Here is a 17,500-nt window from a genome sequence, read left to right on the forward strand (position 1 = left end):
CATCACAAGGGTTAATGACATCATTAGTGGAGGCGGGGCAGTGACTACATTTCCCATCACGCCCCACGTGGTTCAAGGGGGGGGGGCAGTGGGCGGAGCCTCTAGAACAGGAAGTGACTTCATTCCAGTCAATGCATCTTCCAGGACAAGGTTTGGAAAAAGAATTGATTCGACTTAAAACGTGTTTTGTTCTTTTTATGCTCCAAAAATGAAAAGGTGCCACAGAAAATAAAAGCCAATATTCATGAAAGTGCTGTAATCTGGTGGAAAAAAGTGGCCGTATGTTTGGGTTTCAGGCGAGCAGACTTTATGTGAACCTTCCCGCCTCTCGGCTTCTTCCTCTCAAGATAAACTCCTCGCCGCGGCGGCCCAAGCGGCGCCCGCCGGGTTCGCTGGATGGTTTCCCACCGCGCCCGAGAACCTGCCGGTCGCCTCCGCGGGCCGACCTGGATCTGCAGGAAGGAACGCCGGAGGGAAGCCACTTCCTGTCCCGGAGGCTCCGCCCCCTAACGCGAGGGGGGGCGTCTGTGGTGACGGCGGGTGGCGAGTCGGTGCGGACAGGAAACAGGAAGTACTGTACAGGTTCACACACAGCTACCAAAGAAGAAAAGAGCCTCTTACTGGGGAGGCTGACAGCTACGAGCACAGCAAGTGTGTGTGTGTGCACGCGTGTGTGTGTGTGTGTGTGTGTGTGTGTGTGTGTGTGTGTGTGTGTGTGTGTGTGTGTGTGTGGCTCAGCATTAGCAGTATCTCTCTCGCTCGCCCTCAGACGACGGTGCTGACGGAGGGATCTGATAGGTTGAGCTGTCCGGTGATGTCAGTCGGGTAGGGCTGCAGAGACAGGGACACACACACAGGTTAGCATATCGTCACATACACACACACACACACACACACACATGCACACACACTCCTCTCCAGAGAGTGAATTCCTCCACCGTGGCTCCAGGCTCCGGCAGGTTTCACACAGTTCCTCCGATCCAACAGACAGGAAAGAAAAGCAAAGATTCTGGCGTGAGGCTGCTCGGGACGGTGGCCGATCAGTACTCGAGTATTGAAGTAATCCCTGAAGTAATCCCTGAAGTAATCCCTGAAGTAATCCCTGAGGGTGCACGGCTCTGAGTTGTCATATGACAAGAATAAAGCTGCCTGTGGACGAGAACGTCCGCAATCATGGTTCGCTGACGATGTGATGCTTTTTCTACCGAAAGACAAAGAATTCTCTTCACTTTACTGCCATCTATGGACACCGACATGGTGTGTGTGTGTGTGTGTGTGTGTGTGTGTGTGTGTGTGTGCCTCTCTCTCTCTGTCCCTCATGTGATCATGTGACAGCCTTCCTGAAAAAGCACCTGAAAGTTCAGAGCTTCTGAGAAGCAGAAGGTGTGGTTGGGGTCACAGCCTGAGCCCAGCCTGGGAGCCTTCTGGAGCTCCAAGCCCAGCTGATGTTCCTCACACCTCCACACACCAGGCTGCTCCTGAAGCCTGCTCCTTTATCTAAGTATGAGGAGCATCTTTATTCTTGTAATATTGGAACTCACTCAGTCTGTTCTCCACCTGAGCAGAACCACACCACCCTGGAGCCGTGCATGTGTCAGTCAACAGTTCCTCTGTGTGTGTGTGTGTGTGTGTGTGTGTGTGTGTGTGTGTGTGTGTGAGTGAGTGTGTGTGTGTGTGTGTGTGTCAGTCATGCTTGCAGAGGAGGGCAGAGGCAGTGTGTGTCGAACAGCACGTCGTCTGGACATTCAAACCCACTGAGAGGAAACACTCATATAGAAGATAAAGGGATGGTCACAGAGAGAGATGGTTAGAGCCCCCAACACACACACACACACACACACACACACACACGCACACACACACACACATGCACACACACACAGCATCCCAGAGGAGACCCAGTGTCCTCCAATGTGAAGCTGAAAGTCAAGTGTTTTCGTTCTGCTGCTGCTGGTCACAGCCGAGTGTGAACCCGAGTGTGAACCCGAGTGTGAACCCGAGTGTGAACCCGAGTGTGAACCCGAGCGTGGACCTGAGCGTGGACCTGAGCGTGGACCTGGTGGGTTCCACAGACCTGGACCAGCGTCAGGGAAGCTGAGAACATCCTCCTGCTGCAGAGGTGTGAGGTGGTTTTCTGGTTAGGTGTGTGTGTGTGTGTGTGTGTGTGTGTGAGTATGACGAGCTGCAGCGCAGGGGGTTCATGAGCTGTCAGTCAAAGGGGCGGGGCTGGGAAAGGAGGAAGGGGCGGAGCCTCGGCACGCCGGCGCCACAGAGCTGGAGGAGGAAGACAAGGCGGGAAGGGGAGGACGGACCAGATGGAGGACGGACGAGATGGAGGACAGGATGAAGACAGCGAGGAGGAAGAGGAGGAAGAGGAGGACACGGAGCACACAGCCTGACACTCTTCTCCTTTGCAAGAGGACCTCTGCCATTAGAAGGTCACACCCAGACCACAACCAAGAAGTCTAACATGGACAGGAGGCGGTAGAGGACAGGAGACCAGGAGGAAGAGGAGGAGGAGGAAGTAGAGGAGGAGGAAGAGGAGGAAGAAGAGGAAGAGGAAGAGGAGGAGGAAGAAGAGGAAGAGGAAGAGGAGGAGGAGTCTTGGTCTTCTTACCGTGGCGTCCCCGGAGGCCTTCCGCCGTTTGAGGTCGGAGGTCGGAGTGAAGGACCTAAAAGAGCTTTTCAGTTTGGACTCGGGCTCTGCTCTACTTTTCCTATCCTACAACAGGAACACCATAGGTGCACACACACGTTAACACACAGCCACCCACGGTGTGTGTGTCACAGACAGGGTGGGGGTGTGTGAGTGTGTGAGTTTGGTTGTGTGTGTGTGTGTGTGTGTGTGTGTGTGTGTGTGTGTGTGTGTGTGTGTGTGTGAGTCCCAGGTTTCTGCAGATCCAGTGGTGAACACATGAGGATCAGACACATGAGAACATGGGGGACAAAGATGGCTGACAGATGAAGAAGAGGGTCATAATATCATGGACACTGCTTGCTGTGTGTGTGTGTGTGTGTGTGTGTGTGTGTGTGTGTGTGAGGCAGCACTACAGTATGACATCATCAGTTTGACCTTGGACACGACATCAGGAAACCGTCAAACAGAGTGACAGGTGTGTCACAGCCCCGGACGCTGCTCTCAGCCAATCAGAGCGCAGAGCCTCCAGCCCACCGACCGACAGTCTTTGTGAACTTCCACCCCGTGACCGCTGGACAGCCAATCAGAGCGGCGGGACGGGCGGGGGGGAGCGTCGATGGGATGGGCGTTCCCGGAGAATGCGCTAAGAACGTGTTCTCCTCGTGTCGGACCCGGGCGGAGAACCAGAACCGCCTCCGGACCAGAGCGCGGCCCGGCGGGACCGCCGAGGAGCGCCGGCGGGCGGCCCGACGACCCGGAGCGGAGCGGAGCGGCCGATACCTGCAGGTTCTTCCTCCACACGTTGACGGCGGCGAAGGCGAGCTGCATCTGTTTCCTGCGAGCGTCCTTGTGTCGTTTGTAAGCGATCTCGATGAAGATCAGGAAGATCCCGGCCACGATGCCGCCCGCGACCAGCATGAACACACCTGGAACACGCCGGGTCGTTAACCACGGATGACCTCGACCGGCCCGGACGCTGCGAGGAGCTCCCGGAGGACGGCCCGACGCCTCACCTGCCATGTTCTCAAAGGTGAGCGTCGCGGGAGCGTTGCTCCTCGAGTCGCACTCCTGGTATCGAACCCAGGTCTTGTCCAGGTCCTCCATGAAACCGTTCTCATGAGAGCTGCGGAGAGGACCAGAAAACACGGAGGTGAGGGAACCAGACGGAAGACCGGCAGAACCCTCTTCATCTGCTCAGCATGCGGAGCACGGCGCTGGCGAGGAATGCATTTTTAGAAGTGGACGCTAGGGGCGGGGCTTATGATAAGCTGCGCCGGGGGCGGGGCTTCATAACATCAGGAAGATCCACAGATTCCTCTCGGAGGATACGCCGCAGATACTCATCCAGGCTCTGGTCGTCTCTGGTCCAGACTACTGCGCCTCCTTCCTTGCCGGTGACCCGGCGGTGACCATCAGGCCTCTGGAGCTTCTCCAGAAACCATCAGCCCTCCTGATGTTCAACCGTCCCAAGTTCTCCCACACACTCCCCTTCTGATGTCCTTCACCGGCTCCTGGTAGCCGCCAGCATCAAGTCCAAGACCCTGGTGCTCGTCTTCCGGGCGGCGAACGGGACGGCCCGTCTTATCTCCAGGATCAGGTCCAGCCACAGGTCCCTACACGTCCCTGCCACCTCCAGACCTCCAGGCGACCGTCCCCCCGTCACTCGAAGCCCCGGCTGCAGATCCGACCGCTGTCGGCTCTTCTTGGTGGTGGAACCAACTCCAGAAAAAGGTCCGAACGGCGGGATCGCTGCCCATCTTTCGCCGTGAGTTGAAAACACACGTCTTCACCAAGCGCTACCTTACTGATCGCACTTACCCCCCCCCCCCCCCGCCCGGAAATAAATGAATAAATAAACAAATAAATACATGAATAAATAGACAACAATGAAGTCTATGCTTCTGAGATGGCCCTCTGGTGGAGCGATCACCTCCGACCACCGATACTCGGGATCTTCGCTGACTGACTTGCACTCTGGATAACAGCGTCTGCTGAATGACGGCCATGTCATGCAATGGGGGCGGGGCTTATGATTAGAGGGGGCGGGGCTTCGGCCGGGTCACCTGAGGATGGCCAGAGACACGTTCTGCTTCCACGGGCTGTCCTTCCTCATGCCGATCCCGAAGCCCGAGCGGAAGAACAGCTCCCCCGTGGTCACCAGGTCGCACTTCTGCGAGGCCTCGAACTCCAGCACGGCGCTGTCCCAGATGAAGGCGTGGAGCTTGCTGCGGAGAAGGCGGGAGGCGTTGGCGAGGGCCGGCGGCGGGGCGGCGGCCGGCCGGGGACACCTACTTGTCTCTGACGGCCTGGATGGCCTCGGCGGCGCTCTCGTAGTTGTGCTTCTCCATGTGGCGGTACATGGTGCTCAGCTCCACCTGCCGCCGGAAGTAGATGTCCACCGAGCTCTGCTTCACCGTGGCGTAGATGAACTTATCGGACGGGTTTCTCAGCTGCGGACAGAAGGAACGGACGGCGGGTCAGAGGCGGCGGTCCGGGCCGCCTCGCGCGGACGGGCCGGGCGGGAGGTCACCCTGGGGTCGTTGATGCCAGTGATGCGCTCCTCAGGCCGGTCCAGCACCAGGAAGGCCGCCAGGTTGGCGGTGTACGAGGCCACGATGATCATGGCGAACCCCGCCCAGACCATTCCCAGGATCCTGGCCGAGAAACTCCTGGGGGCCCCTGCGGAGACGCAGGCGGAGATGGAGGCGGAGGAACCAGGGCGACGCCTCGCCGGCGTTTCGATTCTACCGCGCTTCACCCACCTTCTCCGATCCCGGAGTTGAGCAGGACGCCCCAGGAGAACCACATGGCCGAGGACAGGGTCAGGGCGTCCTCCTCCTCCTCCTCGCTGTTCACTTTGAACCTTCCGAATGGGCTGCAACACATTTCACACCTCTCAGGTCCACCATCTCAGGAGCCTCAGAGGCCCGTCCTGGTCCACCAGGAGCCCATCGGGGCCCCGTCAGGGGCCAGCTTTCATTCAGGTCCTCTGTGATACTGGATTCAAAAGGTCACGGCGGCTCACCTGAACCGGTCTAATAGGTAAAGCATCACTGCCACCACGTGGACCGACAGGCCGACCAGCAGCCACAGCGTGCTCTGGAACGGCTGCATGAAGGAGTCCAGGGTGCTGCGGGGGATCTCCTGCACGTGGGCCAGCACACACACACACACACACACACACACACACACACAGATTTTCAGCTGTATCCACCTAACCTTTGTACCGGTCAAACACAAGTGCTGTAGAACTTTTCATCTTGGAGAGACTAAACCCTCTCCTTTGGAGAAACCAAACTCCACTGTGGACCAGGAGCACCTGGGCCTCTAGAAGATGTGAGAGGGTCAACCGAGAAGGTCTCGGGTCGTTTCCGAACGACAACATGGGGAGATTGTGCCCGGTGTGACGGGGGAGGAGGAACGTTTGCAGGAACATCTGGCGTCAGAACCTTCAGGGAAGGGCGTGGGACCGGACGTCAGAACGCGGACCGTCGCGGCGTCGTGGCTGACCTTCTTGACCAGGATGGTGAGGCCTTGGTACTTGAAGGGCTTGGAGAACTCGATGTACTGAGCGCGCTCGTTGTTGATGGTCAGCGGCGCCACGATCATGTCGGCGAGCCCCCCCAGGAGCTCCCCCATCATGCCGTTCCACTCCTTCTTGTTGCTGTTGTTCACCTGCGGGGACGACATATGGATGATCGCGGCTCTTGGGACCAAGAAGCAGGAGGAGCTGCCTGACCTTCACGCCACACTCACCCTCTCCTGGGTTCCAAACTTCCCATCGGCCACCAGATGGACCTCATAGGTGAAGTTCATGCTCATGGCCAGTTTGATGAGCAGGTCGATGCAGAAACCGTAGCAACACTGAGGGACAATGGGTTGCCCTGCAATGCACGCGCACACACACACACACACACACACACACACACAAACACACCACACACACACACACGGTCAGAGGAACCTCAGCTCAGGTCCACCTCACACCAAGAGCTGGAGGTCTGATGCCAGGAGGTGTGAGCACTGCTCCAGCGATCTCCACGCACAACAAAGCTGAACTGTAAATCGATGAAACACATTTATTTTATTTACAGTTCAACTTGGTTTTTATTTTGTGCGCAGGATAGATTTGCATGTCTTAGAGGGAACAGTGGGTGCGATGCTGTCACCGAAGGTCTTCTCTGGAGGAGGAACAAGACCAGGAACGAGACCAGGAACCGGAGTAGAAACCGACGGAAGGTTTTGTGGACCTCAAGGTCCACGCCGTGGTGGACCCGAGGTTTAACGTGCGCCATCAAACCCGTCCCGGTTACGGCCGCGAGGAAGAGGAAGCCACGCGTGCGGACTCTGACCTGGGATGGTCCCGTTGGGCCCGGTGCAGATGACCTTCTGGATGAGGATCCCGTTGACGGCGTACTCTTCCTTGCAGGTTCCGTCGGGCTTGGTGGGCTTGACGTAGACGAAGGGCTCCTGGTGGATGGTGACGATCTGGAGACACGGTGTCAAACTGAGCGCGTGGAGGAAGATGGAGGAACATCTGGGTTCCGGGTCAGTGACCAGTGACCTCTCTTGTCTCAGGATCTGGACTGGACTCCTTCTAGGGGTCCGGTCCAGATCCTCAGGGGTTATTTGGTGTCGCTTTGCGGGACCGAGGGATATTAGCCGGAGGACATGTCCTGTCTGGACGGGTTCCGGGGAGCCGATCAGAGCCAGGCTCGGCTCCAAGACAAGAACCCGACAAGAACCAGACAAGAACCCGACAAGAACCAGACAAGAACCCGACAAGAACCAGACAAGAACCAGACAAGAACCTGCCTAACGGGCCTTTAAAACGCCCTACCTTCAGTTTAGTCGACATCTGGTATCCAATGGGTTTCTCTGTCTCCCCCCCAGGCCAGATGATCTTCCTCTGAGGGTTCATGACCACCTGACACACACACGCACACACACACACACACACACACACACACACACACACACACACACACACACAAACACACACACACACACGTCATGTTGTTCAAGGCAGATTTCACTGTGACAAGCCGACATCATCAATACTGCATTTGTACATTCATACTGCATGAGGCTACACACACACACACACACACACACACACACACACACGTAAATGTTGTAGCCTCATGATGTAGCTGAGTGTCGGAGAAGCAGAGCCGTGACACAAATGGAAGCCGGCGGTGATGATGTCATACCAAGATGGCGGCAGAAGGAGGAAGTGTCGGACTAAAAATAAAAGCTTTCACCCGTTGCGTCTTCGGAGTTCAGCCTGCGGAGACACGCGTGACCGCGGGAGACACGCGTGACCGCGGGAGACACGCGTGACCGCGGGATGATCTTACCTGCGAGCCGTTGAAGACGCCCACCTGGAAGAGGCGCCCCACTTTGTGCTGGTAGTTCATGATGTTGTAGGTGGCGAAGCGCCGGTCGCCGTCGTCGTTGAACTCGATCCGTCCCGTCAGGCCGTCGGGGTACTTGGATGACATCAGCACCCTGAGCGGCCAATCAGAGAGCAGGAAGCTTCAGCTCAACTCAAACAGGAAGGAGGGAGGAGGGTGGAGGATGAAGAGGCTGGGATGTAGGTCGTGCTCCTCTGGTGTCATCGGCCTGACAGGCCAGATCAGACTAATGAGCGTTCTTCTCAGAGACACCCAGGAGATACAGGATGTGAGTGGACCTCTGCCCGCAGGCTTGGCGTCCACCATCTCCTCCATGCCCTCCATGTTCGAGACCCCGGTCGGTCGGACGGATCGGGCCCCCCGGAGACGGAGGTCCCGACCCGGGCCGAGGTCTCCCGGTCCTCCCGGCTCACCGTTTGAAGAGCGGGCCGGTTCTCCAGATGTTGGTGTTCCCCACGCAGCCTCTGGGAGGCTCGGTGATGTTCTCCTTCTCGAAGAGCTCCTGCAGGGACTGGGCCACCACCGCCACCGCGTCCATGATGTGGGCCGACTCGTTCTTCCCGTTGATCAGCTGGAGACCCAGCAGGCCTGCACGCACACACACACACACAAACACACACACACACACACACACGCACAGCATATTACACACTGCAGGCATATACACACACACACACGTGCACATGCACATGCACACTCACAGACAAGAGAGATGTTCAAAACTGATATACACATTTAATGCACACTTTGGCCTAATAGGGCGCACACACACACACACACACACACACACACACACAGACATACCAGCTGAAACAGACAGTAGACACACACAGAGCAGGCTGACCTGATTGTCACACACATTAATTACAGTGTAATTAGAGTCTCCTCAGTAATTACAGCGGGGCTTCACACACGAGGGGCTTCAGGCTTCATGCTGAGAAGCAGTCACTCTGAGAATCTGTCAGCGCCATCACGCCTGTGTGTGTGTGTGTGTGTGTGTGTGTGTGTGTGTGTGTGTGTGTGTGTGTGTGTGTGTCTTCACAAGAAACTCATCACACTGAGACAAAACAGGCCAGCATCAGCAGACTGACAGCAGCCGGCTAACACTGCTAGCATGTCCTGCTAAATGTCTTTGCCTGCCTTACACTGTTAGCTCTCCGCCAGCTGATACACAAAGGCATGCTAATGCCGTTAGCATCTCTGTTCAAACACTACAACTACCTAGCAGAGTTAGCGTTCCCGGTCAAGGCCGACTACAGCAAGCTAATACCGCGTGACCGAGGAATAACGCTAAAAATGCCAGGAACGCAAACAATGCTTATAATGCTAACAATGCCGGCAGTGCGAGCTATGCTAGCGGTGCTAGCAGGCGGTCGTTCAGTAACTGAGTGCAGAAACTGTTTCCTCCAAGTGCGTCAAGTTTTTCGTGAAAACGCCGACATGCAGCGGCGCCGCAGGTTTGAACGGCCGGCGTCGTTTCTCGTCCTGACGGCGGTCGAACACGGCGGCGCCGGTTCGGATGCGCACGGACGCCGCAGGCGTTTCAAACAAAAGTCTGGTGTCGGAGCCGCTGGGAGGGGAAACGAGGCCCGAGCCGGAGACCAATCAGCCGGGCGGCGCTCTCAGAGTGACGTTCTGCTGAGAAGCACAGCGGCGGGACGCTGGCGGTGGCCCTGAAGGTGCGAGGAGGAGCGGCGGGGAACCCTGCAGCCACACGCCCACGCCACGCACGGCGGCTCCAGACCGCTGCCCGTTAGCTTCCCACGCTAACTAACCGTGTCGATGCGAAGCCACGGTAAATGTGTGTCGCTCAAAGGCGGGCGGTCTGGCTGCTGGGTGCCCTGCGGCCGGTCGTAAGCCCCGCCCCCTCCTGGTCTCGGGGCGGGGCCTCGATCCGACGGCAGGAAGGGGATCGTCAAGCAGGGGACGAGCAGCGTCGGCGGCGGCGTCTTACCCGAGTCTGTTCATACATGTGTGACTGTTACCATTGCAACCTCTGCCATCTGTCACCCCCCCAACCTGAGCCAGTGTGTAGGTGTGTGTGTGTGTGTGTGTGTGTGTGTGTGTGTGTGTGCGCGGCGGGCGGCGGGCGACACACACTAGAATGAAACACAGAGATGTTAGACACACTCAAAGCAAACACAGAGGTGGTTGGAACCTTTAAAGACTTAAACGTTCAACCAGCGTCACAACCACCGGAGGGGAGGAGGAGGAGCCTCTTCGTCACGCTGCCGCTTCCATCCACGCCGGCGCGCTCGCCGCCACCGCCATCGCCACGGCAACCACTAACTCAACACCGCGGGCACCCCTTCGCCGTGGAGATCGGGAACCGAGATTGTGGGAACGGCCGTCACCATGGCGACCACCGACCGGCACCGCGGGTACCGCCATCGCCGTAGCGAACGCCGACCAACGTGGCGAATACCGTCATCGCCGCTAACGACCGCAAACCGTCACCGTAGCGACCACCCGTTCTCTCTCCACATACAGGCGGCGCCGGCCGTACCGTCTACCACGCGCCTCCTTTTACCGATGCCCTCTCTAAGTATCTGTCGAAGTACATTTTTGAAACGCCGCAGGTTCGGCGCCGAAACACTTGATGTTCCCTGCATGGCGACCGCTCCGCCTCCAGGACCCGTCCAGCCCGTCCCGCAGGAACCAGCGTTTGATTGCGCCGCTCAACCCACCGGTCGTCCCTCAGACCGGCCGTCCCCAATCCGTCCATCTCCATCTACCGGTCGGTCGCGTGGCATTCAAACGTGGACGTCGGCCTCTCGTCCTCACTGTGAAGTTTGTCACTGGACTGACAGCCGCTCAGTCCGATCTCACCTTTTCTGCCACAGGCGTCGCTGTGCATGTGCACGTCACGGCACGTTCTAGCAAGCTAGCGGGTTAGCCTCCAATTTATGTCTTGTAAACTTATGGGTAAAAATGAGTGGTGGAGCCGAACCGAGTAAAAAGACTAAAACGCATCACTTCCGTATGGAATGGGAGGTGGACCTTTTATTTTCCTACATCATCTTCAAACTGCTCACCTCTTCCGCCGGTCTAACGTCGCCATTCCGAAACACTTCGTAAAAACTACAAGACCGACTTCCCTCTGAGAAGTGAGCCTTGAAGGAGAAGGTGAGGGAACTCCAATCCCAGCTGTCAGGACAGCGGTGGTTTGTCTCCCCGCTAACTTCAACTGGGCCTCGGACGCCGTTCAAGTCACCAGAAGAAGGTATTTCCCCAAAAAGTACTGTGTTACAGTGCGCCTTCAGGGTCCATGCGGTTCTGCAAGATCCCCAAACATGTACGGTGTCAAGTACAATCAGTAGATAATAGCATCACATGTATAGTGGAGGCAGATCCTTTCCACATGGTCATCTGAAAAGTAGCTCGCCGGGCGAAGAGTGTGAGCACCCTGGCGTTGGACGCAGGCCGACCCCTCGCCTCCACCCGCCGCCTACCGGCCCCGTCCTCCACCTGTGGACACCACGGCGGCCCCACGGCGACCCCACGGCGACCCCACGGCGACAGCGTGGAAAACTTCCCATCTGCTGCCGGGCCGGTACCGACTCGTCTAAAACTACCGTCCATCCCATAGCGTGCTGACCGACTGGAGATCGTGGCGGCCGCCGACACCGTGGCGACCTCTCGTGAGCGCCGTCCAAAACAAGAACCGGCGTCCGTGGGCTTCTGACGCCGCGGCGGCCCGGCGGCCCAAAGCCGCCCGCCGACCCGCTCCGTGGATGCTGCCCGTCTAGCGCAGGCTCGCCCTAGCAACAGCCTACGAGCCCCGTAGCGACCGCGCCAAGTGCGCCTCCGACCTCCGGGAGGAATCGACGTAAACCTCGGAGGAGCGTCGGGACGTCTGATCTTCATCGGCGAGGAAGACTCCCGTCGGAGCGGCCGCTAAATTTAGCCTCCGACGAGACGGCGGTGACAGGCGGCGCTGAAGATAGCCGAGAGGAGATGAAGAGCGCCTATTTTTATCCTCCGTCTCCGAAGCGTCGCACGCGAGGCCTCAGATCTACGACTCCCCGCAGGTCAGTGAACGCCTCCCGCCCGCGGCGCCGCCATGACAGAGGAAGTGGGAGGGGCCTACCGTCTGGAGCTTCGCTCTGAGCCTTCCCCGTCAGCTCCCGCTCCCCCACCAGCCAGACGTAACCCGAGCCCGTCATGTTCAGCTGCCGCGCCGCCTTGTACACGGCGGCCGCCTCGTCCTCGCTGCACACACACACACACACACAGGTTAGCGTCCCAAAGCAGGTGTTGTGTGTGTGTTTTGCGTGTCGGCCCCACCTGGCGGACAGGATGATGACCCGGGCCTCCAGGTCTTTGGCCTCCAGCAGCAGGGCGGTGAGGTTGGTCCCCGGGCCGAACAGCAGCACCTTCTCCGCCTGCGGGGGGAGAAGTGGCGCCGGCATGTGGCGGTTAGCGACCGGGCGTCGCCGCGCGTCCCCTCCCGACTCGCGCCCCCCCTTCCGCCCGGCCTGGACCATGCTTCCTCGCCCCGACGGGAAGAAGGGGCGGGGTGGAAAAACATGGAGGAACAAAAGTGTGGAGGTTCTGCTGAACTGAAAGAAAAGTGTAAGCCGGAGGAGGTGGAGGCTCATGCAGGCGGGCTCCGGCCAACCAACCCATCGGGACGTGCACGTTAGAGAGCGCTGATGCAACCGCAACGTAAAGAAAAGGGACCGGGTGAGGGGGGGGGGGGGGGGGGGGGGGGGGGTCCGGGTGTGGCGGCGTCCCTCAGATCTGCGGACAGAACCGAGCCGCAGCGCAGACGCATGCAACCCGGGGCCGGGGGCCCACTGTGGGAACTAAAGACAGGACGGGGCGTCTGAGGCCCGGGGGCGGGGCCGAGGGCGGGGCCGGGGGCGGGGCCGGGGGCGGGGCCGGGGGCGGGGCCGGGCCGGGTTGGTTGGCGGCGTGCAGCTGGTGGCCATGCAGCAGGTACCTTGGGCGTCCTCCTGAAGTCAAAGTTCTGGAGGTCGAGGTTTTCATAGTTCCTGTTTCTAGTCTGACGCCGCGCAGCAGAGAGAACATGCAGACACACAGGTTATACACAGCATCACAACACACACACACACACACACACACACACACACACACACACACACACACACACAGGTTATACACAGCATCACAACACACACACACACACACACACACACACACAGGTTATACACAGCATCACAACACACACACACACACACACAGGTTATACACAGCATCACAACACACACACACACACACACACACACACACACTCACACACACACTCACACACACACACAGGTTATACACAGCATCACAACACACACACACACACACACACACACACAGGTTATACACAGCATCACAACACACACACACACACACACACACACACACACACACAGGTTATACACAGCATCACAACACACACACACACACACACACACACACACACACACACACACACACAGATACGTACCACAGACACACTTTGAGGGCACACACAGACACGCACCCAAACTCACACACACAGACAAATGGACACACACACACACACACAGATACACACATGCAGACACACACACACACACACACACACACAGACAAATGGCCACACACACACACAGACAAGAACACGCGTCAGTCCGTCCGTCCGTCTGTCCTCCCCGAGCTGACAGAAGCTGCATCAGAACCTGGTTCCATCCATGACGTCATGGTGGATCAGCAGAGGAACGAAGAAGCCGTCGCTGAAGAGCCAGAACGGCTGCTGCGTCTCATGGAGACGTTCCATCTGAGGAACCCACACCTCCACCTTCGGCTGTCAGACACCCTTTATTTCTTCCAGGTTCCTTCGAGGTTCCTCCACCAACACCAAGATGCTCCATGTCCACGTCTAACCCTGAGCCAGTTAGCAGCTCTTCCCTCCGGCTTCTTCTCCTGACGGGGCCGCGGCAGGCGTTAGCTTAGCACAACGCTAAGCTAACGCCTCCGAGGTGGCGCTTCTCCGGCCTCTTCCTCTCTGCCTCCGCGATGAAGATGCCGCTCCTCTTCTTCTTCACGCGGCTCCGACATCAATCCCTGGTTCTTCCCGGCCGCTCGGAGGTGCTGGAATATTCATGGCTTCTCCGCGGAGAACCTCCAAAATGCATGAGGTCCCCATCCAACTTTCCACAGTTCTCCTCTTCAATCTTTCATCTGTTGGACGGGAAGAACCTTCTGGAGGCCCTGAGGACGGGACCCCCCAGAACCTCCCGTGTTCTGCTGCTTCTCCTCAGACCTTCTCCGCCGCCTGAATATTTCATGGACTTTCTAAACAATTCACGTCTGACTTTAATGAGTCTGGACCTCCCTGTGTTTGAGGCTCGCATGAATGTTTCATCTCAGCGGCAACCCACTTCCCTCATCTTCATCACATCTTCATCCAACCCCACTTCCCTCATCTTCATCACATCTCCATCCAACCCCACTTCCCTCATCTTCATCACATCTTCATCTAACCCCACTTCCCTCATCTTCATCACATCTTCATCTAACCCCACTTCCCTCATCTTCATCACATCTCCATCCAACCCCACTTCCCTCATCTTCATCACATCTTCATCTAACCCCACTTCCCTCATCTTCATCACATCTCCATCCAACCCCACTTCCCTCATCTTCATCACATCTCCATCCAACCCCACTTCCCTCATCTTCATCACATCTTCATCTAACCCCACTTCCCTCATCTTCATCACATCTCCATCCAACCCCACTTCCCTCATCTTCATCACATCTTCATCTAACCCCACTTCCCTCATCTTCATCACATCTCCATCCAACCCCACTTCCCTCATCTTCATCACATCTTCATCTAACCCCACTTCCCTCATCTTCATCACATCTTCATCCAACCCCACTTCCCTCATCTTCATCACATCTTCATCCAACCCCACTTCCCTCATCTTCATCACATCTTCATCCAACCCCACTTCCCTCATCTTCATCACATCTTCATCTAACCCCACTTACCTCATCTTCATCACATCTTCATCCAACCCCACTTCCCTCATCTTCATCACATCTCCATCCAACCCCACTTCCCTCATCTTCATCACATCTTCATCTAACCCCACTTCCCTCATCTTCATCACATCTTCATCTAACCCCACTTCCCTCATCTTCATCACATCTTCATCTAACCCCACTTCCCTCATCTTCATCACATCTCCATCCAACCCCACTTCCCTCATCTTCATCACATCTTCATCTAACCCCACTTCCCTCATCTTCATCACATCTTCATCTAACCCCACTTCCCTCATCTTCATCACATCTTCATCTAACCCCACTTCCCTCATCTTCATCACATCTCCATCCAACCCCACTTCCCTCATCTTCATCACATCTTCATCCAACCCCACTTCCCTCATCTTCATCACATCTCCATCCAACCCCACTTCCCTCATCTTCATCACATCTTCATCCAACCCCACTTCCCTCATCTTCATCACATCTTCATCCAACCCCACTTCCCTCATCTTCATCTTGAGTTTTGTCCTCATCTCTATCTTCATCTCCATCTCACCCAACTTCTCCCTGATTCTTCTCCGGATTCACCTTCACGACACCTTCCAGCTGGAGGAGCCGCGCCGCCGTCCACCTCGGACAGGAAGTCCCGCCCCTCTGTCAGTCAGCTGACCCGTCACCTGATGTCTCACTTCTTCTGCGGACGTGGCCGAGTCAGACGACGTCAGGACAACATCTGGACGTCTCCTACACGAGGTCCCCCCTGGAGTCTAAAGCCATCCATTATCTGTGGAGAAGGTCTGCGGTACTTTGACCCGGAGCACACGTGAAGGTCTGGACGTGCAGGCCGTGGACAGAGGGACGGACAGGAGGACGTGGACGCTCCTGCCGCTCCAGGTGATGGAGGAGCTGACAGAAGGAGGAGAAGAACTGAAGCCACGGCGGGGAGGAGGAGGAGGAGGAGGAGGAGGAGGAGGAGGAGGACCAGAGAAGAAGAAAAGAAACACAAAGAAGCTCCGAGCTCCACCCAGCGCCGGCTGACAGGTGGACCATGAACGTGAGGACGGCGGCGACGTGAACGTCACGCCGGTCCAGCATGAGGAGCGTAGGAGGAGAACCACCATGTTCTTGGTGGAGCAGAAGGTCGGGGGAACCAAGACATAACAAGCTGCGCTCAAGCTGATGGAGGGATGGAGAGGAGATGGTGGAGGGATGGAGAGGAGATGGTGGAGGGATGGAGAGGAGATGGTGGAGGGATGGAGAGGAGATGGTGGAGGGATGGGCAGACAGATGGACGGCTGGTGGAGCTCGCTGACCATCTGCAGGAGCTGTGACATCACCGCTGTCAGCCAATCAGCTGCAGACATCTTATGACTGGATGAAGCTCCTGTCCTGAAGGTCCTCAGGAGAGACCAGCAGGTCGGAGGTCCTACCTCACACACACACACAATCACACATGCACACACACACACACACACACACACACACACACACACACACACACTCACACACACACACACACACTCACACACACACACACACTCACACACACACACACACACACACACCAGCTGGGGCCAAGGTCAGAGGTCATGACTCCTGAAGGTCGTTACTCTTGGCAACCAGACCGACCCCTTCTGTCACAGCTGACTGTAGCGGTTGCTAGGCAACAGGTCTGCTGTGACCCCCCCCACTCACACCTGATGTCACAGCACACACTCCTGATCCACTGCGTGTGTGTGTGTGTGTGTGTGTGTGTGTGTGTGTGTGTGTGTGTCACCTTGGTCTCTCTCTCCTCCAGCAGGGTCTCCAGTCTCTTCTGAGCAGCTCGTCCTTCATGGTCGTCGCTGACGATGAGGATGATGTGGTTCCAGCGGAACTCCCTCATCAGGTCGAACCACACCTGGGCCTGGTGTGAGTACGGGGGCACGGTCCTCAGGAAGGACAGGTGGATGCTCTGACACACACACACACACACACACACAGGGTCTGTCAGGCGGGCTGTGGAAGGTCAAAGTTCTGTTGTTGACCTTCACCATGACCTTGAGATGCCATCTCTGGAACGGTGTCGGCTCTGATCGGAGGTTCTCTGAAGGCCAACAGCTCAAGTTCTCTTGACTGAGTCCATCATCTCCCTGGGTCCAGCTCACTGCCACAGACCGGGACCAGAGCGGGACCAGAGCGGGACCAGAGCGGGACCAGACCAGGACCAGACCGGGACCAGAGCGGGACCAGAGCGGGACCAGAGCGGGACCAGACCAGGACCAGACCGTGACCAGACCAGGACCAGATCAGGACCAGACCGGGACCAGACCGGGACCAGACCAGGACCAGACCGGGACCAGACCGGGACCAGACCAGGACCAGACCAGGACCAGACCAGGACCAGACTCACCTTGTCGGAGTAGATGGACATGCGCGTGGTGAGTCCCACCACGGGGATGCGGTAGAA

At 57.3% G+C, this 17,500-nt stretch overlaps 1 protein-coding gene across 3 annotated transcripts in view; it reads right to left on the reverse strand.

Annotated features, from left to right (window-relative positions):
* Window positions 1-17,500, reverse strand: part of grin1b (glutamate receptor, ionotropic, N-methyl D-aspartate 1b) — a 23,622-nt gene that overhangs the window by 2,952 nt on the left and 3,170 nt on the right. The window contains exons 3-21 of one of the 3 annotated variants that reach the window (XM_086169333.1): window positions 17,444-17,500; window positions 16,829-17,005; window positions 13,001-13,063; window positions 12,343-12,440; window positions 12,146-12,267; window positions 8,469-8,643; window positions 7,999-8,149; window positions 7,479-7,565; window positions 6,991-7,126; window positions 6,395-6,522; window positions 6,149-6,313; window positions 5,664-5,782; window positions 5,401-5,513; window positions 5,169-5,317; window positions 4,931-5,088; window positions 4,702-4,863; window positions 3,652-3,761; window positions 3,419-3,564; window positions 1-831 (exon numbers count right to left, since the gene is read on the reverse strand). The exon at window positions 1-831 is cut by the window's left edge and continues 2,952 nt beyond it; the exon at window positions 17,444-17,500 is cut by the window's right edge and continues 78 nt beyond it. In XM_086169333.1, coding sequence (XP_086025459.1) covers window positions 766-831; window positions 3,419-3,564; window positions 3,652-3,761; window positions 4,702-4,863; window positions 4,931-5,088; window positions 5,169-5,317; window positions 5,401-5,513; window positions 5,664-5,782; window positions 6,149-6,313; window positions 6,395-6,522; window positions 6,991-7,126; window positions 7,479-7,565; window positions 7,999-8,149; window positions 8,469-8,643; window positions 12,146-12,267; window positions 12,343-12,440; window positions 13,001-13,063; window positions 16,829-17,005; window positions 17,444-17,500 — 2,382 coding nt within the window. In that variant the 3' untranslated portion in view covers window positions 1-765. Of the gene's footprint in view, window positions 832-3,418; window positions 3,565-3,651; window positions 3,762-4,701; window positions 4,864-4,930; window positions 5,089-5,168; window positions 5,318-5,400; window positions 5,514-5,663; window positions 5,783-6,148; window positions 6,314-6,394; window positions 6,523-6,990; window positions 7,127-7,478; window positions 7,566-7,998; window positions 8,150-8,468; window positions 8,644-12,145; window positions 12,268-12,342; window positions 12,441-13,000; window positions 13,064-16,364; window positions 16,434-16,828; window positions 17,006-17,443 lie in introns of those variants that run through there. The other 2 variants (XM_086169334.1, XM_086169335.1) reach the window with 2 other exon arrangements.

Source organism: Fistularia commersonii, chromosome 22 (genome assembly GCF_037954325.1).
Source record: "Fistularia commersonii isolate RoL2024-O1a breed Wild chromosome 22, RoL_Fcom_v1.0, whole genome shotgun sequence".
In the NCBI taxonomy this organism is placed as follows: domain Eukaryota; kingdom Metazoa; phylum Chordata; class Actinopteri; order Syngnathiformes; family Fistulariidae; genus Fistularia; species Fistularia commersonii.